We start from the raw sequence: 22,860 nt of genomic DNA on the forward strand, positions 1-22,860 counted from the left end.
GATGGTCGGCGCGGGTCCCGTGGTCTCCGACCTGCAGCACTCTAGAGCAAGCTCTCAATTCGAAATAAAAATAGAATATACATGGGTGGAGGGAGTAACACTTTGACATTAAAATTCACACCTTTATTATGAACCCTTCCCCCTGCAGCCCTGCACCTTCTCAGGTCTCTGTTCACCCCAATTCTGGTTCCATGATCAGGTCCGAATTTAATCTCTACAGCGAGCGCTGTCGTAGTTTGGAATTCACTTTCTTTCTTAATTTCTTCCTTTGAGATGTCCCTCAGTCTCTGCCTCTTTGATCAAGCTTGTCTAGACTTCCAGTGTGACATTAAGGACCCTCACCACGCGGGATACGCCCTCTTCTCGCTACTACCGCCGGGGAGGAGGGACAGGAGCCTGAAGACCCACACTCAATGATTCAGGAACAGCTTCTTCCCCTCCGTCATCGGATTCCTGAACGGTCCATGAACCCATGAACGCTACCGCGTTATTTTTTTTGCACTATTTATTTCTTTCTGTAATTTATAGATCCTTATGTCTTGCACTGCACTGCTGCCGCAAAACAACACATTTCACGTCATATGTCAGTGATAATAAAGCTGATTCTGACCCGGCTGGAAGCAGGGTAGGAGTGTGTGGCTGGACCAGGCCCACAGCAGGAAGTTTGTGTTAAGTACAGTCACACTCCAGTGCAGAAATGAGGGAACAATATTACCATCCGTAACTGCATTTCAGTCAAGATGTTAAGCTGAAGTCTTGAATGGCTACTACAATTAATATTAATGTTCCCTTGGCGGTATTCAAAGCTCATGGTTCCCCGCACCACACATAATTTCCCAACCAAATCCATTCTCAGCTGATCATTGTACTGTACAGAGCTCTGCCCTACTTCGATTTGACAGCAGTCATCCTACCCTCCTGTAAACCTCTGGATGACCTACAGCAGACACCAGAAAGGTACCATCACCATCTGTACAACATTCCCCAAATCCTCGGGAAGGATCAGTAAATCCGTGTCAGCATCCGCTCCCCGGTTCTCACTCGACTACGGTGAGCAGGCCACAACATTTCCCATAACTGACACCAAACTCCCGAACTGTTCCAAGCTCTGTCGTGGGAAGAGTTCACCAGACAGGAAAAGATTCAAGGGTGAATTCAAAGGCCCCTTGAACAAATGCGGCACCCCTACTGACGGGCTCGTGGGAATCCCATAACCGCTCACAGTGGAGGAGCATTCGGTACAGCGCTCAGAAGCTGAGTCCATGCACTGGCCACACACGCAATGAGTGAACGGCGGAAGGGCCACATCACTCCCACACTACCCACCCCAACAGCTTACTTCTGCCCTACCCGTGGCAGTCCCCACAGTAACATCACCCACCTCAGAACCCAGAGTGGAGGTTGGGTCACCCTCCGTCCCGAGGAGATGGCGTTGTCTGGGAATTGATTCTAATTCCAACACCCTTCCTGTTTTCCACAGGACCACATTTATGTCCGGTGGCAGGTTCTCCTCTCACTTGAAGCCCGTACCAAAGTCAGAGTGAGAAGCCCCCAACCCCCCAAGTCTCCTACAATACAGCTGAGCACCACCCAATCTCAACCCAATCTGCAGCATGAGGAGCTGAGCACCACCCAATCTCTCGTCAAACCATGATCTTCCACGATCTAGGGACTTCCCAGAATGTGTCATTACTGCTGTGATGTGGGCCACACAGGAGGGCAAATGTTGGCTACTCATTCCTTTAACCTGCTTCCCTATTCAATAAGGCTGATCTGATTTTGAACTCAATTTCACATTCCTGCCTGCTCCTCATGACCCTTCATCCATCCGTAACCTTCGTTTATCAAGAATCTGAGCCCAACAGTCTGCTTCCTCCGCCCTTTGATGAAAACGTCCGAAGATTTCCGACCTCAGAAAAACCTCACCTCCTCTGTGTATTAAATGGGCATTCCCTTATTTTTACACCATGGCCGCACTGATATGTGAAACAAATGTTTTGTTCACCAAGTTGGTTCCCGAGCTGGCAGGTTTATCCTCTGAGGAGAGGTTGAGCAGAATGGTCCCATACCCTTCTGGAGTTTAGATGAAGTCACCTCATTTAAATGTAGAAAAATATTTTGGGGCTTTGCAGGTAGATGCAGGGTGACGGTTCCCTGGATGTGGTGTGAGGCAGGGGCCATAGTCTGAGCATAATGGGTCAGTCATTCAGGACTGAGATGAGGAGAGATGCCTTCACCGAGAGGTTACTGAATCTGGAGCTCTCCACCGAGGGGTGTGGAGGCTCTGTCACTAAGTAGATTCAAGATTGGAACTGATTGATTTTTGGTGCTGGGCATCTGGTTCAGAGGGGCCGGGCCGGGCCGGGCCGTGCAACAAAAACTGGCGGGAGCGGATTGGGAAGGTGAAGCAGAAACTGGGACTGTGGGAACGGCGCTCCCTATCAATAACTGGGAAGAACCTGGTCATCAGGTGTGAGGTGCTCTCAGGGCTGCTGTACTTGGCGTAGGTGTGGCCTGTTCCTTGCTCCTCCAGCTTGGAAATCACCCTGGCCATTTTCCGGTTCGTCTGGGGATCCAACATGGAGCGGGTCCGACGGGTCACCATGCACAAGTCCCTGGACAATGGGGGTAAAGGTGTCCCCAATGTCTCCCTCATGCTGATGACCACCTTCGTCTGTGGCTGCATCAGGCTGTGCGTGGAACCCGAGTACGTGGGCACCAAGTGTCACTACGTACCGAGGTTCTACCTGTCCTGGCTGTTGCAGAAGATGGGCCTGGCCCCATGGCCACACGGCGTCCCAGTCAGCTGGACGCTGCCGCGCTACCTGTCCTTCATGGAAAAGTTCTTCCGGACCAACCCCTTGGACCACAAGTCCATCAGGAAGTGGTCAGTACGGAACATGCTGCAGACACTGCAGAAGGACTTGATGGACACCGTGGGGTGGTTCCGAGCAGACTGTCCAGACCATCTGGCAGAATGCCTCATCACCAGAGCTCACCAACAAGCACCACGACCTCGCTTGGCTGGCAGTGAGAGGGGCCCTCCCAGTCAGATCTGTCCTGCACAGTTGGGGCATCACCCCCAGCGCGCGCTGCCCCCAGGAGGACTGCGCCAGGGACGAGACAAGTCGCCCACCTCTTTGCGGGCTGTGGGTTTGCGAGGAAGGTGTGGCGAAAGATGCAGGGGTCCTTGTCACGTTTCATCCCCAGCAGCAGTGTAACAGAGGATTCTCTGATCTACGGGCTGTCCCCGGGGACACACACAGAGACGGACATCAACTGCTGCTGGAAGGTCATCAACTTGGTGAAAGACACCCTTTGGTCTGCCCGAAACTTGTTGGTCTCCCAGCACTGCGAGATGTCCATAGGGGAATGCTGCCGGCTGGCACATTCCAGGCTGCAGGAGTACGTGCTGAGGGACGCACTGAAGCTGGGTGCAGCCAGCACGAGGGCTCGGTGGGGAAGGACTACAGTTTAGGGTTCTTCTGCCACTGGAGAGGCAGGGGCGGGGTCAGGCGAGGAAGCCACTCAACTGTTGTAAATATGGGATTGGGGTATCACCCCAGGGAGCCACATGTGTGGCATCGGTGCTGTGTTTTTTATATATAAAAAGGTAACACTAAGAATTGAACTCTACACGAATGTAAAGGTTTGAACAGTTTTATTATTGTATATAGTGTCTTTTATTATGAATAAAGTTTATTTTGAATTTAAAAAATACTAATAGAATGAAACCATGAGATTAGTGAAGGAAAGTGGTGCTGAGATGAAAGATACTGAATGGTAGGACGGACATGAGGGGCTGAATGGCCTCCTACAGCTTCCACTTTGTGCGCTTTGTCATATTGAGGACTGAGTACTAGCCAGGAAACCAGCCGGAACTTCCCCCTTCTCCTACACAAACGTCCTCGGGTCTTCTACCTTACAGAGCAGCTGGGAGATAACGTCTTGGCCCAAGGTCATTAGGGGCAGTGGATAAGTCCTTCTGTCAGCCAACAGAGCGCACCTCTGCCTGTTGTACAGTCCAAATTCTCCATTAGAGGGTCTAGAGTGACTAGAACTCACAGCCCTCAGAAGCCAGAGGCAGCTAACACTATAACAGGTACAGAGTTACTGTCCTGCGGCCCAGTCACCACTGTTTGCAGCTGGGATTAGTGTGAGGAATACCATTTCAACTGCACACTCCTGAAAAAGTACAATACATAGGAAGCTACAATTGTACAACAGGGGCTTGGTGCGAGTATGTTCCAGTCTCACACTGTCCCTGGGCTGAGTTCACCTTTAACCGGAATTCAGTGCAGAAGGATGGCGGGCCGCTCCCACCAATGTGGCCTTCACTGCCCCCTGCTGACAAGGGCACTGACAGGGAGAACTGGCCGTTTAACTGAAAATCCATCCTTTTTGCAGAATCAGGTCTGCCTGGAGAAAATATGGTGCAATAAAACATTCACAAGAGAAGCCAGCCCAAAGCTGGTGTATTACATGCACAACAGCAGCAGCTGACCCTGAGTATAATAGACTATATACTCCAAGGGGTTGCACTGTCTGGGATCAATATTTTCATAAAAGAATTCATAACTTAAAGAAACTTTACAGCACTGGTGTTTTTGAAGTGTGGTCATTGTTGTAATGTAGGAAACTTTGCAGCCAATTTACACTCAGCAAACTCCCACTCCTGTGGGGTAATGAGATCTTTGCTGAGGGGACGGGAATTGTGGTCAGCATGGACCAGTGGTGCCGAAGGGCCTGTTTCCATGCTGTATTACTGTACGAGGGATAAATTGGAATCTATCAAGGGTCCTTTCCCACCCACCTCAGAGTTCAGGCAGGGACTTGTTTAACATCTCAACCAATGTGCAGCAGCTAATCCAGGTAAAACAGACAGCACCGTCTCCTGCTCTCTCTTCACACTGGTGATTGGCAGCAAAGCTCCAGAACTTGGAGCTGTAATTACCACTTTCGAGTTATCTCACACACAAAACTTTAAATATATTTGCAATATCTCCAACCGGTGATATGAGACTGCTTGGAATAAAACACACACACATACAAGGAGTGATGGGCAGGGCAACACCCAACAGCCCAGCAAGCCAGTGCCTAGTGAGACGAGTGCTGGACCCCACATCCCAGACCCCCGACATCACCCCCCCCCCCCCCCCCCCCAACCCAGAGAATCCATCTCTTTGGACATCTCATTCGGGGAGACCTGGTGCATTCGGGAGGGAACCACCTGTAATGTTCCTTCCTGCCCCCCCTCTTGAAGTGATCACAACGAGAGCAGATCAGTGGGTTCCTGGCCTATGCTGCAGTGCCACACTGCTGGCAGTGATTGCTGCCCTGGCGAGGAACATCTCGCCTGAAGGAATTCAGGGGCCCAGCAGCCTGTTCCACGGACCCACTATTGCCCCAGGAAAAGAACTGCCCACCATCTACGCTGCAGCCATGGTGAGTGGGGGACAGCATGTACAATGGGCCAACTGGTCCTGTCCTGAACTTGTCATCAATACTCAGCTCCAAGCTGAAATACCTGGGCCACAGCAGCACAGTTTAGGCTTTTTGTTATTTTATAGACCTTGATCAGATTGGACAAATGTACACTTTCTGAAGAATACAGAGCCAGTTTGTTGAGCGTGCTGGGTAAGTTGCCTCAGACTGGAGAGCAGTCCAGTGACTGCCCTGTGCAGTTTCCACAGCTTGCAAACCTCCCATCACGAGGAAAGCGAAGCTGCAGAGTTCTAACTGCCTAAACAAGGTCTGCTGCAAGGACAAATGGTAATGCTGTTTCATAAATCTTAATTAACACCTCCGTCATTACAAAGTAATTAATTGTGCTTGCATCTACAAAGCTACTTCATACAGCAGGAATTCATTAATAATGAGTTGATTAAACACAGCAATACAAGGTAGTATTTACAAAGAAGAACAAAACATTTACTATAGAGCAGCTCCATTTAATTAAAGGGCTTGCATCAGGGAGTTGGACAGATATGGACACAGGGGGTGAAGACGAGTGGGAGTGGGAGGGACCCGGGACGGGAGGGATGGGCAGATCAATGTAGTAGAGAGAAAAGGGAAGAGACACACAAGAAGAAACAAGGGCAGAGGAGAGTCCACAAGAGAAAATGACAGGTGCCAATGCGCTGTGCTTATAAAGGGCAGAAAGAAGACGAGTTGCAATGTTTAGCAGGCCTCTATCCCGGGTATACCACAGCACTCACTGTACAAAGTTGGGCTTCTGTCTGCTGTGCATACGATGCAGGCTCTGTCACAGCTCTGGACACACAATGCCAATGCTACACAGAGCTGAGTGTAGATGCGTGTTGGCCAATGGGAGAAGGATCCAGTGTAACAAACACAGATGTCAGGAGGGACCTGCCTTTGTCCTGAGTTTCCTTGGCCTGTCTCTTGTGCCAGGCATGACTGCTGTTGAGCCTCGACCTTTGGCTGGGTTTTGGGGGCAAGGAATCATACAGATCGAGCTTACAAGATCTAATTTGGTGGTGACACCTCCTGTAGTTCAATATAGAAAAGAATGTTTGAGGTAACAGAAGGCTGCATGCACTCCAGTCCAGCATGATTTCATTGCATTCAGAAGAGGGGACACCATCCCAATAAATTACATTGCACAAAATTTACAAAACCCTTTGAGCACTAACATTTAACATTCTTCCATAATTGAGATGTTGCAAGTCTGTGAGGAATCCTCAGAGTGCCTCCCCCTCAATCCACCTTCCGCCTCCACTTACAGTCCATTCCCGTCTTCAGCAGGGACAACACAATGGGGACGCACATCGGGAGGAACAAGGGAATGTAAATGGCAAACTTCTGATCATCTGGGAAATAGAGCAGGTGGAGGAGTGAAGGATCGAAGAAGGCTTTCTCTGACGAGGTGATGGCCTTCTTGCTGGCCTGAAAGGCAGGCATGAGCCTCCCAGCCTCCAGCTCCTGAAGTGATCGCTGCACAGAAGCCACAGCACTGTACACCTGTAGTTACAAGGAGAGAAAGACAAGCTGGAGATTACCCGAGGAGGCAGAGTGCTAATGCTGGAGTACATACACATGCTCTCAGTAGACGACAGGGCGAGACCATTCACTTGTGCCAGCTATTGAAAGAGCTCTCCAATTAGACAACTCTTTGCTTTTCACCCAGATTTTGCCTTTTCTTGCATTTGTTCAATTCCCCTTTGACAGTTCTTCAGTTCGGTTCCACTAACCTTTCAGTGTATTCCAGATCCCTGGAAAACAACACTCTCCCTTCTAGATGGTTTGTAGATTATCTAGGATTACCAGCCCCTTCCACCACCAATTACCATCCCTTTGGCAACAATATTCCCTTAATTACTTGATCAAGTCCCCTCATAACTCACTCTCCCATTCAGAACACCTTCCTCATCCATCCACAACCTCACCCCATCTGGAAACACTGATCCCTGACTAAAGCGGCATCAGTAACTCGGTCCTCCTGGTTCTTATCTCCTGGGACAACTGAAGAGTCTAGGGCACTGCCAGGGGCCAATCTCCACCCCACTATAATGGCAGATAGCAGGTGAGGGCAGCAGTGGCCCTTGCACCAAGACAGAGTGGAGAGTCAGGCAAGGTACGAGAGGACGGTTGGACACCAATACAACCGCACTCCAACACACAGTGATGAGAGAGAACAGCTGCTCTCTGCCCAACCCACCTCAGAGGCGATGTTGTCATTGATGACGATGTTTCCAATTTCATCGATGAGTTGCACCAGGGAAGTCAGTGTGTTTGTGGCCGTGGCGATGTTCTCCACTGTTCTCACCCAGAGGAGGCGATCAGTCTCCCAGTCAGTGACCACCATGTTCCCGGGGCTTTGGATGACTGTCTCAGGAGGGGGCTGCACCTTCTGTATGCCCATCAACAACCTGGCAGCGGGGAGAAGCGGAAGAATGAGAGTGTGCGTGTGAAAGAAGAAAGAGAAGGAAATGCAGGAGGTCATTTGGGCCTCACGCTTGTTCTGCCATTTAATAAGATAACGGCTGATATTTTACTCAGTGCCACTTTCATGCACTAACCCCGATACCTTAATATTTAAAAATCTATCCAGGTCTTGTATGTACTCAGTGACTGAGCCTCTTGAAGAGTGTCCGTACCTACGTGCCTGTGATGCTGCTGCAAGCAAGTTTCTCATTGTACCTGTACCTAAACGTACTTGTACACATGACAATCAACTCAACTTGACTTTAGCAGCAAACAATCTGCCAGAACTCAGCAGGTCAAGCAGCATCTGTGGGAGGAAAGGAATTGTCAACATTTTGAGTCGAAACCCTGCATCAGGACATCCTTGACTCTCGTGTAGAGAATTCCAAAGATTCACCACCTCTGGGAAAGGAAATTGCTTTTCATCTCAGCTCAGTGCAGTTAACCCCCGGTTCTAGATTGCCCAGCCAGGAAAAAGACAGACCAATATCTACCCTGTCAAACTCCACAGGATTTTGTACATTTCAACAGGATCACCTCTCAATGCTGCTTCTAAACAATGTGTGCAGAGGCTGGAAGGGTTACAACAGTGGATGTAAAGCACTTTCTGGTGTCCTCGAGAATGCAAGATCTGTGCTTCATTCCCCATCTTTCTTACCGCAGCTGAGCCAGGAACACCTCCATCACTCGAGCTACGTCCACCTTCACTGGAACTGGGAGACGAGTCTCGTTCAGTTGCTGGTGGTCCACATTGTAAATCTGAACAGAAAACAAGATTAACACAATGAAACAACTCCAGAAACATGATACATATCACAGACAATGTTGGTGATACGTTATCTTCAGATATTCACAACTCACGGAACACTCAGGAGGCCAAGGCCATTTGTGATGCTCCGCCTCTTCCTCCCAACCCCTTCATAAACTCCAGGCCATAGAACCATTCAGCACAATACAGGCCCTTCGGCCCACCATGTTGTGCCAACCTTCAAACCACTCCTAAAACAATCTAACCCCTTCCTCCCACATATCCCTCTATCTTAAATTCCTCCATATGCTTATCTAACAACCTCTTGAACTCGACCAACGTATCAGCCTCCACCACCGCCCCAGGCAGCGCATTCCATGCACCAACCACTCTCCGGGTGAAAAACCTCCCTCTGACCTCTCCCTTGAACTTCCCACCCATTACTTTAAAGCCATGCCCTCTTATATTGAGCATTGGTGCCCTGGGAAAGAGGCGCTGGCTGTCCACTCTATCTATTCCTCTCAATATTTTGTACACCTCTATCATGTCTCCCCTCACCCTCCTTCTCTGCAATGAGTAAAGCCCTAGATCCTTTAGTCTCTCCTCATAATCCATACTCCCTAATCCAGGCAGCATCCTGGTAAATCTCCTCTGCACCCTCTCCAATGCCTCCACATCCTTCCTATAATGAGGCGACCAGAACTGGACACAGTACTCTAAGTGTGGTCTAACCAGAGTTTTGTAAAGCTGAATCATCACTTCGCGGCTCTTAAACTCGATCCCACGACTTATGAAAGCCAACATCCCATAAGCTTTCTTAACTACCCTATCCACCCATGAGGCCTTGTCACTGACTTCATTCCCCAATGCTGGCTACCATTTATCCCTCCTCACTGAAATACTCCATTTGGTCATCACCACTTTGTTGTTTGTGGGAGCTTTCTGTGCACTTTGGCTGCTGTTCCTTACAGTACAATAATGACTATGCTTCACTGAAGATAGAGTGTTCTGAGTTAACATGAGGTGATGAAAGTAGCTACAAAAAACCTCCTGCTTTTCATGGGACTATTTACACAGGTTCAACCATTCGGCCACATACCAACAGACAAGATGAACCTGGGCCCTCGTTCCAGCCTCTGTTTCTGGGCTAGATGGAAGAGGTACATTTCCATAGCCATGGAGGGCCACCACACCTGCCACCATCAGCCGGATCTCAAGTAAATGAGGATTTACTCTGGTTTGTAAAGAATAAGGGTTGACTGATTGGTGATCTGAGATGATTAACGCAATGTAAAAGTCTGGTGCCAACAGTCAGAGCTATCAGTTTTGACACAGTTGGACATATTGTGATGAGCACCACTATCAACTGTAGCTGCACTGAAAACAAAATAGCACAGTGCATTCAAAGCTTAGAAACAATGGGCAATAAAGGGTTAAAGAGACAGTACAAGAGGCACACAGCGAGAGCAAGGGTGACAAACACAGGCAAGTCAAATGAGCAAGACTGCCCATTAAAATAATGTTCTCCTAGAAAGGGGAAATGGGGAAGTGAAAGGGGACAGCTTTTGGGGCATTTATTTTGGTGTTTGATAGAATACAGCAGCGAATGTGCACAGCTAATTTTGATATCAACTCTGTTGGTTACAAATGCAGTGATTAAATGGCAGAAACAATAATCACCCTGGATTTATGAAACTTGCCTACGTGGAGTCCTCAATGGAAAAACAGGAAATTAAACTATATGCTATTTTCAGCTGTGATGCATTCAAACCAATGCAGGGGAGTGGTTGAGGGAGCACTGTTGCTATGGACACTGTTGCTAGAACAACTAGCAACATGTGTTGCTATGGATGCTGCTTCAAGGTTACAAATCTGGGAAGCTGGCGAAGCAATGGAGCTCCTGCAACTAATGCATTCCTTTGTGCTATCATGTGTGTGCTCCTTAGGATTACTGGCCACCACCTTCAGCAGCAATGCCAAGAAGCAGTTGCCAGAGAAGGGAGCACCCCAAAATGGATGCTACTTGCAATGAAGAGGGGTTCATTCACACCAGAGATCATGTCCTCAGGTGATGCAGCTGGTGAAGACACCACCACACACAAGAACAAACCAGGGTGAAATGCCCACTCCATGCCAAGTTATCCTCGATTGCAGGAAATGGGAAAGCTCATCATGGATAGGAAGAGGGAGTGCAAGGGACCGGAGGGCTGGAAGGGGAAAATAAATCCCAGGGACTCCAGAAAACATACAAACGAGGAATGACCTGCTGCTTAAAGGCCATTAATCATCAAGGTAGGATTTAAAAAGCCATGGATTTTCACTCCAGAAAAAAACAAAATTTTAGGGAGATTTAACTGAAGTACTTAGTCTGATGAATAGACTAACCATCTGCAGAGGCAGGCTATTTCAGGTTAGGGATAATGAGAAATCTTAAGCTGCACAAGTGTAAAACTAGGTTAGATGTCAGGTGGCTTCATGAATGCTGATCGACTTTGACAGTACCAAGATGAACAGGGCAAGTGCCTTGCTGGGGCTGCAGATGCAGCATCCCTGTTTAAGAAACGCCGCAGGAAACAGTAAACAAGTTAGTTTGGCATGTCATTGGGAAAACACTGGCAGCACACACTTACAAAGTCATTAGCTGCAGAGTCAATATGGATTTACAAAAGGGACACATTTATTAGAGCTCTTTGAGTATGTAAGGAACATGGTGGATGAGGGGAACCTCTTGGAATTCACTGAATTCCAAGGTGGAAGTAGGCAGATGTTTGGTTCACAGGGGAGCTACAGGTTATGGAGAACAGGCAGGAAAATGGAGCCAAGCCAAACTCAGATCAGATGTGAACTTTCAAATGTGGGAGCAGGCCACAGGGGACCCAGAGCCAACTCCTCCTCCTGTTCATTATGTTCTATAACTTGGTAGAGAAAGGAGGTGGAACTTGAGCTTGTCATTTGGAGCCTGGTTTTGATCACCTTGGTAGGAAAGAAATTATTTTTCCTGAGTCGTTAATCTCTGGAGAAGATGGCCAGAGAGGACACAGGTGGTCAATGTGTGGCTGAAGGGTTTGTTGGACCAGTCAGCCTCCTCCCTCCTTTCTGTGGGCTATATAATTCTCTGAACCCACCATGAGCTGAGATACAAGGGGCTCAAACAAGGTACAGGAGTTATGGTGTGGGGTAAGCACAGGCACAAACCTACTTTGTGACCCAGGATGTGAGCCTATAATTGAGGCTGACACTGCACCCTTGGACATAAGGTGAGGAGCCTTGGCAGAATGATGTCAGTCAGATGAAGCGCTCAACTCTGTCACACCTGATCCAGTGAATGTTAAGATGCCATGTCACCATTTTAAGGAGAGGATGTTCTTCTGGTGTCCTAACCAACATTCCTCACTCAGTAGACACCACCAAAGGAGTTCCTTTGCTGGTGGTGTCTATTGAGGGAGGAATGTTGGTTTGCACGAGTGCCAAAGGGAAATAGATAGTGCTGTTGTCTCACAACTTCAGGGACACAGGTTCGATCCTGACCTCAGGAGCCATCTGAGGAATTTGCATATTCTATCCGTGACCGTGTGGGGCTCCCCCGTGCTGGCAGGTTAACTGGCCACTGTACATTTCCCCTGGTGTGGGTTAATGGCAAAGACAACCAAAGGTGCGTGAGAGAGAGAAAAAATAAGTTAGAAATTCAGAAAAATAAGATGGGGGAGTGGGACTGATTGGATTGCTCTTGAGCCAGCATAGATTTAATGGGCCAAATGGCCTCCTCCTGTGTCATTTGATAGTGAAATGAATAAATCCTTACAGATAAAAGCCCACACCTGTAGGAGAGGAGCTTTAGAACTACAAGAATTTCTTTACTGAAGCGTTATTTCTCCAAGCTTACCATGATTCCTCCCCAGCGGGAGCTGTGAAAGGCATTTGACTCAACAGGAGACCCACTGCTGTCACGGATATACAGAGGAGAGTGAGAATATTCAGGAACGTACAGAAGAAAATTCAAAACTGGATAGGAAGAGGCAACATTAGACCCTGGGAATGAACAGAAAGAAGGGTTAATTCAAGTTTCATGACCATTTGTCAACTCCTCACTGCCTCACCTGTAACTCTCCTGAACAACATCTCAAGTGCACAAATCCATCCCTTGGAGTGTGCTGTTTTTTTTGTACAGGTTTTTCCCCCATGACACCTCCCAGAATGTTATCATTCTGTTGAAAGTGATACACATATAGGATGTGCCTTCGTGCTCATCATTCTCACACAGGGAGTGAGATCCACTGCACTTTGTGGCATTTCCTCCTTTCATATTCATTTCACAATCACAGGAAGGAAAAAAGAAGAAAAAACGATAAACAGATAAAGGAGAAAACCAAAGAAAGGCAGAAAGGCCCCTGTATGGCTGAAACAGGGCGCAAAGGTTATCGTCGAAAATAAAAGCTCACAGCGTGGGAGGCAACATATTGGCATGGACAGAGGACTGGCTGGCTCACAGGAAGCAGAGAGTGAACATGGATGGATCTTTCTCTGGTTGGCGAGTGAGGCACTGCAGGGATTGGTGTGGGCTCCCAACAGTTTATAGTTTATTTAAATGACTTGGATGAAGGCACCAAAATGTATGGTGCCACATTTGCTGCTGACACAAACATAAGGAGGAAAATAAGCTGTAAAGAGCTCTGCAAGGTTAAAAAGGGATATACGTAGAATAAGTGAGTAGGTGAGGATCTGGCAAATGGAGCATTATGTGAGAAAATGTGAATTTGGTAGGAAAGATCACAGAAAAAAATGATCTAATTGGCGAGAGGCTACAGAGCTAACGCATGATTTCCAAATGGCAGGAACAGGAAATTATTGGGAAAGCTAACGGAATGTTATTGATTATTGCTAGGATAATGGAGTTCAAATGTAGGGAGGTCACACTCAGTGATACAGGGTACTGGTGAGACCAACTCTGGCTTACTATGGACAGAATCAGTCTTCTTATTTAAGTAACAATGTTAATGCATTGAAAGCCATTCAGAGACCGTTTATAAAACCATTACCTGGAATGGATGGGTTTTCTTCCAGGCAAAGGTAGGACAGGGTGGGCTTGTTACTGCTGGAATTTCAGAGAACGAGAGGCATCTTGATTTGTAAGTCTGTACATAATGCTACACAAAAAGTGGCAGCCAACCTGTCGACAGCAAATCCCACAAGTCGTGTGGGAATTATTTACCAGGTCATCAGTTTTCCAAGTACCCGGAGGGGTGGGGGGAATTAAAACTGACCAGAATACCTGATGAATCCTCAATCCTCCTTGAATACGGCCAGGTATTGTTTGATAACCAAACAAGAGGACAGACAAGGCATCATTTTCCCATCTCATCTGAAAGGCAGCACCTTGACAAGGGAGATCTCCCTCACAACTACACCAGGTTAGCCTGCATTATTTGCTCAAGTCGCTGTACTGAGGCTGGGTACATAGTAAAGCTCACTCAATGTCTCCAGGACAGATGCAGCGGGAGTTAGGCACAAAGTAAAGCATACCCTTTAATTTCTCTTATAATACCTCAGCACCAATCTCCACAGCACTAACACCACCGCCCACAGCTGACAACCATTGCCAAATCATTGGTAACTACTGTCAGCTTTGATGCTCACGTTCACTGACATCTGTACCAGGGAGACCCAGTCCACACAAATCATTCTGCATCTTCCTGTAGCATTTCACAATTCTTAAAGACCATAACTTTGATTCAGTCGGACAACCCACTGAGTTCCTCCAGCAGGCTGTTGCCAAAGAAAGAAAATATTTCATTTCTACAGCTCTTATCACAAATTTTAAGATATCCTAAAGTGTTATTTCACTAATGAGTCACTTTCTGAAATGTAGTGACTGCTGTGTGATGTAATAAAATTGGAAGGTAATTTGTGTAAAGCAAGTTCCTTCTTACAGCAATGTGATCACAACCACGTGATGTGTACTAGTGATATTTACAGCATTAGCCAAGATATCAGTGTGAACTCGCCTTCTCTTTGAAACAGTGCTACGGGAAGTTTTACTTCAACCTGGAGGGCTGACAGATTTGATTTGGAAGGTAGCACCTCTAACGGTGCAGTACTCCCTCATAGTACTTGCATTCAAGTATTTTGCTGCATTTTTAAAGGATAATATGGCTCAAAAAGAGCTGACAGAATAAGATTTCAGCAGCTGAACTAGACTGATTTTTCCTCGAATGACAGAAGTGTAAAGATTGGATATTTCGGTCTCTGGAGTGGGACTCGATCCCGTAATGTCCAGTCTGAAGCCTGGTGCTCCCAAATGAACCACAATCAACAGATGCGAACATGAGTACTAATCTCTGGCACAGAGTGCAATGTCTCTGGGTGCTGGGATTTCAGCAATTATACAATAAACATTACAGCAATGGATGCAACGGTTCTGGAGAGCTTCGGGACATGGTGAGACTGAACAAATCACAAAGTCTAGTTTGAATACAGATGTCTACCATCAGTTTACTTTAACAATATTTCACAAATGCAGACTGGATATTCTAAAATTACCATCTCACACTCAATTTTTCCAACTGCAATCGATGTATTCGTGTGCCAACATCTGGAATTGAGAGGATTTATTTCCACAAAGACACCAGCCACGTGCAAGAACCAGATTACAAATGCTGCACGAAGTAAGTCTCTGCCAACAAGCAGGCCTATCTAGAGGTAGAACAGATTAACCCACCACACTATTCTCCATTTCTAGCACATACCATCACACAAATTGTGTTCATAGCACAGCTCTAACACAACAAAACATCCAGTCCAGGTTCATTTCAAACACAGTCCCAGTGGTGAAAGGCTCAGTGATGGAAGAGTGATGTGTGGGTAGTCTGGAGAGAAGGGGCAGTTGGTTGTACCCCTAGGGAACACAAATGGATTCTGCAAGAAAGGCACCAAGTTGCTGCAATGACCCATCCTGTGGAAGGTGAACCTGGTACAGAAATTAGTCTGAAGATTGCCAGAAACCTCCAAAAATAAACTCCACATGGACAGCAACTAAAATTCAGATCTACCCATAATTACACATAGCTGCAAGATATTCGGCAAGCTCTAGACTTTCCTTACACTCATTTCATTTCTAACTTTTCAAAGTTCTGATGAAAGGTCATCAACTCAAAACAATCTCAGTTTCTCTCTCCACAGACGTTGCCTGACCTACACAGTAGTTCCAACATTCTCTGTTTTTTATTATAACTAAGAACTCTACTTTGGCTACTAAATTAAAACATCTTGGCAGTTTCTATCCTCACTCTGAATTCAGATCCAAGGATGGCATACACCCTGAAGGACCTCCCCACATTTCTGTTCTGGTGGTACAACTGAAACACTGGGTGCAGGACTATCGATATAAAGGGTAATGTAGCCAGCCTGTGAGTCTGATGTTCACTGAGCTGGCCCATGCAGTAGGATTCTCTAGATGGAGATCATGAACTGGGATCATGGTTGATTTCAGTCTCCACTGCCCGTTTCCCAGATACCAGTAACGCAGAGGCTGATGACTGAAGCTGGAGCCTGTGGTCTGACTATCTCAGCTGCACACTGGGTTTCACACCACTCAGCTGTTTCAGAAAAGGAATCATCCTTCCAACTTCACTTGACCTCTAGAACTGAGCTTTCTAGACACTGAAAGGAATTGTTAATATAGAAACTTTCTCACTGCTGGAGAGGGGAAAAAAATATTGTAATCAGAGCCAGGCCCTTCAGTGAGGAAAGAAAACCCACATGCAAAGGCAGAAGTGTCGACATCTCTCCCACTAACAGGAGGTGCTAATTACACGCCCTCCCTGAGTTACAAACAGTCGACTTACGGACACACAAATGGCACTGCAGTGCTCTGGAGACCAGCAGGATAGAGTTGCCGGCTGCTGCAGGACAGTAGGGTGGGAACGGGGCATTTCCCCATGCCCTCTCTCCCTACCGCCCCTCGCTGCCTCTGAGCCACAACAATCGGGGTCTGGGTGGAGCTGAGCAGAGCTGGGAGTGCTGAGCAGACTCACTCGCTCCCTCACCAAGTCAGTGAGGCCGGCTGGCGGCCGCTCTTCCCGTGCCTGCTTGCTCCCCCCTCACCGCTGTTTCTGTGACCCTCTCCCACACACTGTTTCTGTTCATTTCCAACCTTGGGTTACCAACTGTTCTCGGGAAAAGAACCCTGTCATTACCCGGGACTGCCTGTAATAAATAATTCTAAATCCCAGATACATTTTATTTATTTATTTTATTTACAGGACCAGCCACCCTTAGCTGCCCTTCAGTTGGAGGGAGGCTACTTTCTGTGGTCTGGGAGGGAACTCCAAGATTAGAGTCTTAATTATAGCACTACAGCACAGATACACGCCCTTTGGCCCATCTAGTCCATGCCGACCTGATCTTCTGCCTAGTCCCATCTACCTGCACCCAGACCATATCCCTCCAAACCCCTCCCATCCATGGACCTATCCAAACTTCTCTTAAATGTTACAATTGAACCCGCATCCACCACTTCTGCTGGCAGCTCGTTCCACACTCGCACCACCCTCTGAGTGAAGTAGTTTCCCCTCAGATTCCCCTTAAATATTTCACCTTTCACCCTAAGCCTAGGTTCTCCAGTTCTAGTCTCCACCCAACCCGAGGGGGAAAAAACCTGCATGCATTCACTCTATCCATGCCCCTCATAATTTTGTAGCTCTATAAGATCTCCCCCCATTCTCCTGCACCAGGGAGTCAAGTCTTAACCTAGTCAACCTTTCCATGTAGCTCAAGTCCTGGCAACATCCTTGTAAATTTTTTCTGCACTCTTTCAAGCTTATTGATATCTTTCCTGTAGATAGGTGACCAGAACTGCACACAATACTCTAAATTCGGCCTCACCAACATCTTGTACAACTTCAATATAACGTCCTAACTCGTGTACTCAATGCCCTGATTTATGAAGGCCAAAGTGCCAAAAGCTCTCTTTATGACCCTATCTACCTGTGATGTCACTTTCAAGGAACTAGGGACCTGTATTCCCAGGTCCCTTTGTTATACCGCACACCTCAAAGCACTACCATTCACTGTATAGGTCCTACCTGGTTTGTCCTCCCAAAGTGCAACACCTCACACTTGTCTGCATTAAATTCCATCTGAAATTTTTCAGCCCACTGTGCCTGAGTGACAGAGTGTGGCTTGGAGGGAACCTGTACATCCTCAGATGCTACTCAGCAGGATTTTCCTTTACCTTTCTGTAGCAGATGGATACAACTGAGAGTTTGACTGGCCATTATTTACATTGCTGAGGATCTGGAGACATATTTTGGCCAGACAAGGAACAAGGACACAAATCCGTGTATAACAGGATAGTCATGAGGGGAGGAATGGTTCCTGTTCCCCAGTAGTTTCATAATTAGAGAACCGGCTCAGAGTGCACCCGCTGCTCCCAGTCGACTGCCAGGGGTGGTCACAGCAAACATCACACACAAGGGTGAGCACATTCCAACGCAGCTGGGATTATCCAAGACCACAGCTCAGGTAGACTTTCCCTTTGTTTAACAGCAGGACTTGGTTAACAGTAGAATATCAAATCTGTGGCTATGCAGTAACACAAGAGTCTGAGCCTTAATTCCATGCAGGTTCTTCATCTCCAACCGACTCAGTCCTGACAAAGTGTCTCTGACCTGAAACCTTGACTCTGTTTCTCTTCCCACAGATGCTGTCTGACCTGCGGAGTGTTTCCAGCAATCTTCTGTTTTAGGTCGTAAATGAATACTTCTCGCCTATGTTCACCAAGGAGAAGGATGTGGACAACAGCGAGTTCATGTAGGGATATGTCAATAGTCAGGAGCATGTCAGTATTAAGAATGTGGAGGTGTTAGATGTCTTGGAACACATGAGGTTGGATAGTCCCCAGGGCCTGATGAGATCTATCCCAGAATGTAATGGGAAACAAGGGAGGAGATAGCTGAGGCCCCGACAGAGATTTTTTGCACCTTCATTAGCCACAGGACAGGTACCAGAAGACTGGAGGATGGCTATAGTTGTTCCTTTATTTAAGAAGGGCAGCATGGATTAGCTGGGCCAGTGAGCCTTACATCAGCGGTAGGGAAATTGGACAGGATTTATGTACATTTGGAAAGGCAGGGATTGATTAGAGATAGTCAGCAAAGTTTTGTGCAGGGGGAATCCTGCCTCACCAACTTGACTGAGTTTTTTTGAGCGGGAACAAAGGACATTGACGAAGGGCAGTAGATGTTGTCTATAGGGCATTTGACAAGGTCTCTCACGATAGGCTGGTTCAAAAGGTTAAGGAACATGGAATGCAAGACGAGCTGCCTAATTGGATCCAAAATTAGTCTGATGATGGGAGGCAGAGGGTAGTGATGGAAGAACAAACAGAACGCGGGAAGAACTCAGCTGGTCAAGCAGCATCTGTGGAGGCAGGAGGTGCAAGTTGACACTTTGGGTCCAGAATTTGGATCAGGACTGTGGGGGAAGAGGACGGATTGCAAGTATGTACAATACGATGGGAGTGGGATGGAGGCTGGGAGGTGACAGGTGGAGCCAGGTGGGGAGGCTGTGATGGGTGGATGGAGCCGGTGGGGGGAGAGGATGGGAGGGATGGACAAAAGGAGAAGAAAACCAGGTGGACGGGTGAGTGTGTGGGGGGAAAGCCCTGGAAGGAGTGTGGGTTACCCGAAACTGTTCACACCATTGGATTGTAAGCTATGCAAGGGGAATAGGAGATGCTGTTCTTGCAATTTGTGTTGGCCTCTCCGAGCAGAGGACAGAGGACAGGGAGGTCGGTGTGGGGGTGGGAAGGAGAGTTAAAATAACCTGCAGCCTGAAGCTCTTGAAAGCTTCATCCAAAACCACTTCCTAGTGCTGGATGGTTTTCTGATTGGAAGTCTGTGACTAGTGGTGTACCACAGGGATTGATGCTGGGACCTATTAATGACTTGGATGTGAACGTAGGAGGTATGATTACTAAGTTTGCAAATGACACAAAAATTGGTGTTGTGGATAGTGAGGAAGATTGTCTAAGGCCACAGCTGGATATAGGTCAGAAGGAAAGTTGGGTGCAACATTGGCAGATTGAACTTAATCCCAACATGTGCAAGGTGATGCATTTTGGGAAGTCATATAGGGGTCAGACATACACAGTAATGGTAAGGAGGTTGATGAACAGAGAGAACTGAGGTTCATGTCCATAGTTCCCTGAAAGTGGTAACACAGGTCAATAGGACGGTGAAGAAGCCACACGGCACACTTGCCTTCATAGGTCAGGGCAGAGAATACAAGAGTTGGGATGTTATATTGCAACTTTACAAAACACTGTTTAGGCCACACTTGGAATATTGTGTGCAGTTCATCACACTACAGGAAGGATGTGATTGCACTGGAGAGAGTGCAGAGGAGGTTCATCAGGATGTTGCCTGGATTGGAGGACTTTAGTTATTGGGAAAGATTGGATAGGTTTAGAAATTAGAGTCAATTCTGCAGCAGAAAATCTAGTTAGATGGTTTCAATTCAAACACACAATAAATTCAGCTGGCACAAAGCTAACTAAAAGCACTAAACCATAGAACCATAGAAAAACCTCAGCACAGAAAACAGGCCATTCGGCCCTTCTAGTTCGTGCCGAAACATTATTCAGCTAGTCCCATTTACCTGCCCCCAGCCCATACCCCTCCAGACCTCTCTTGTCCATGTATCTATCCAATTTACTCTTAAAAGTTAAGAGCGAGCCCGCATTTACCATATCAGATGGCAGCCCATTCCACGCTCCCACCACTCTTTGAGTGAAGAAGTTCCCTGTAATGTTCCCCCAAACCTTTCCCCTTTCACCCTAAAGCCATGTCCTCTCATACTTCTCTCTCCTAATCTAGGTGGAGCCTACTTGCATTAACCCTGTCTATGCCCCTCATCATTTTATAAACCTCTATCATATCTCCCCTCATTCTTCTCCGCTCCAAGGAATAAAGTCCTAACATGCTCAATCTTTCCTTATAACTCAAATCCTGAAGACCCGGCAACATTCTTGTAAATCTCCTCTGCACTCTTTCAATCTTACTGACATCCTTCCTTTGGCGACCAGAACTGCACACAATATTCTAAATTTGGTCTCACCAATGACTTACACAACCTCACCAAAACATTCCAACTCCTATACTCAATACTTTGATTTATAAATGCCAGGATGCCAAAAGCCTTTTTTACAACCCTGTCTACCTGTGACTCTACTTTCAAGGAATTATATATCTGAACTCCCAGATCCCTTTGTTCCTCCGCACTCCTCAGTGCCCTACCATTTACTGTGTATGTCCTCCCTTGATTTGTCCTTCCAAAATGCAACACCTCACACTTGTCTGCATTAAATTCCATCTGCCATTTTCTGGACCATTTTTCCATTGGGTCCAGATCCCTCTGCAAGCTTTGAAAGCCTTCCTCACTGTCCACTACACCTCCAATCTTAGTGTCATCCGCAAACTTACTAATCCAATTTACCACATTATCGTCTAGATCATTGATATATACAACAAACAACAATGGCCCCAACACAGATCCCTGAGGCACACCACTAGTCACAGGCCTCCAATCTGAGAAACAACCATCCACAACCACTCTCTGTCTTCTCCCACTCAGCCAATTTCGAATCCAGTTTACAACCTTTCCATGGATACCCATTGACTGAACCTTCTGAACTAATCTCCCATGTGGGACCTTGTCAAAGGCCTTACTAAAGTCCATGTAGACAACATCCACAGCCTTACCTTCATCTACTTTCTTAGTGACCTCCTCAAAAAAACTCCACAAGATTCGTTAAACACGATCTACCACGCACAAAGCCATGCTGACTATCCTTAATCAACCCTTGGCTGGCCGAATACTTATATGTCCTATCTCTCACAACACCTTCCAATAATTTACCCACTACTGATGTCAGGCTCACTGGCCTGTAATTACCCGATTTACTCTTTGAGCCTTTCTTAAACATGAGCTATCCTCCAGTCCTCTGGCACACCCGTGGCTAAGGATATTTTAAATATATCTGCCAGGGCCCCTGCAATTTCTACACTAGTATCTCTCAAGGTCCGAGGAAATATCTTGTCAGGCCCTGGGGATTTATCTACCTTTATTCACTGTAAAGCATCAAGTACCTCCTCCTTTTTAAACTCTCTATGTTCCATGACACTAGTGCTTGTTTCCCTTCCTTCCATATCCACAATGCCAGGTTCCTGAGTAAATACTGATGCAAAAAAACTGTTTAAGATCTCCCCCATCTCCTGAGGCTCCACGCATATATGACCACTCTGATCTTCTAGGGGACCAATTCTGTCTCTTACTATCCTTTTGCTTTTAATATACCTGTAGAAACCCTTTGGTTTACCTTCACATTATCTGCCAAAGCAGCCTCATGTCTTCTTTTTGCCTTCCTGATTTCCCTTTTTAGTACCTCTTTACTCTTCAAGTACCTCATCCGTTCCTAGTTGCCTATACCTGCTATACACCTCTCTCTTTTTCTTAACCAGCTCACCAATGTTCCCTTAACCAAGGTTCCCTATGCTTGTTACCTTTGCCTTTAATCCTGACAGGAACATACAAACTCTGCACTCTCAAAATTTCGTCTTTGAAGGCTTTCCATTTACTGAGCACATCCTTGCCAGAAAACAACTTATCCCAATCCACCCTACCTAGATCCTTTCTCATTTCCACAAAATTGGCCTTTTGCCAATTTAGAACCTCCACTCGAGGACCAGACCTATCCTTATCGATAACTATCTTGAAACTAATTGCATTATGGTCACTGAACCCAAAATGCTCACCTACACATACTTCTGTCACCTGACCTGCCTGGTTCCCTAATAGGAGATCAAGTATTGCCTTCTCTCTCATTGGTACCTCTATATATTGATTTAGAAAACTTTCCTGAACACATTTGACAAATTCCAAGCCATCCAACCCTTTCGCAGTGTGGGAGTCCCAGTCAATATGTGGAAAGTTAAAATCCCCAACTATTACAATTTTCTGTTTCTTACATCGGTCTGCTATCTTCCTACAGACTTGTTCCTCCAACTTTCTCTGACTATTGGGCGGTCTATAATACAACCCTATTAGTGTGGCCACACCTTTCCTGTTCCTCAGCTCCACCCATATGGCCTCTGTAGAGAAGCCCTCCG

At 46.8% G+C, this 22,860-nt stretch overlaps 1 protein-coding gene across 1 annotated transcript in view; it reads right to left on the bottom strand.

Moving 5' to 3' along the window:
• Positions 1-3,644: 3,644 nt before the first annotated feature.
• The window catches only part of pigs (phosphatidylinositol glycan anchor biosynthesis, class S), a 37,231-nt gene continuing 18,015 nt past the window's right edge, over positions 3,645-22,860 (bottom strand). The window contains exons 8-11 of the mRNA XM_052035468.1: positions 12,579-12,724; positions 8,606-8,706; positions 7,682-7,892; positions 3,645-6,984 (exon numbers count right to left, since the gene is read on the bottom strand). Coding sequence (XP_051891428.1) covers positions 6,721-6,984; positions 7,682-7,892; positions 8,606-8,706; positions 12,579-12,724 — 722 coding nt within the window. The 3' untranslated portion in view covers positions 3,645-6,720. The remainder of the gene's footprint in view (positions 6,985-7,681; positions 7,893-8,605; positions 8,707-12,578; positions 12,725-22,860) is intronic.

This window comes from Pristis pectinata, chromosome 21 (genome assembly GCF_009764475.1).
Source record: "Pristis pectinata isolate sPriPec2 chromosome 21, sPriPec2.1.pri, whole genome shotgun sequence".
NCBI classification, from domain to species: Eukaryota; Metazoa; Chordata; class Chondrichthyes; order Rhinopristiformes; family Pristidae; genus Pristis; species Pristis pectinata.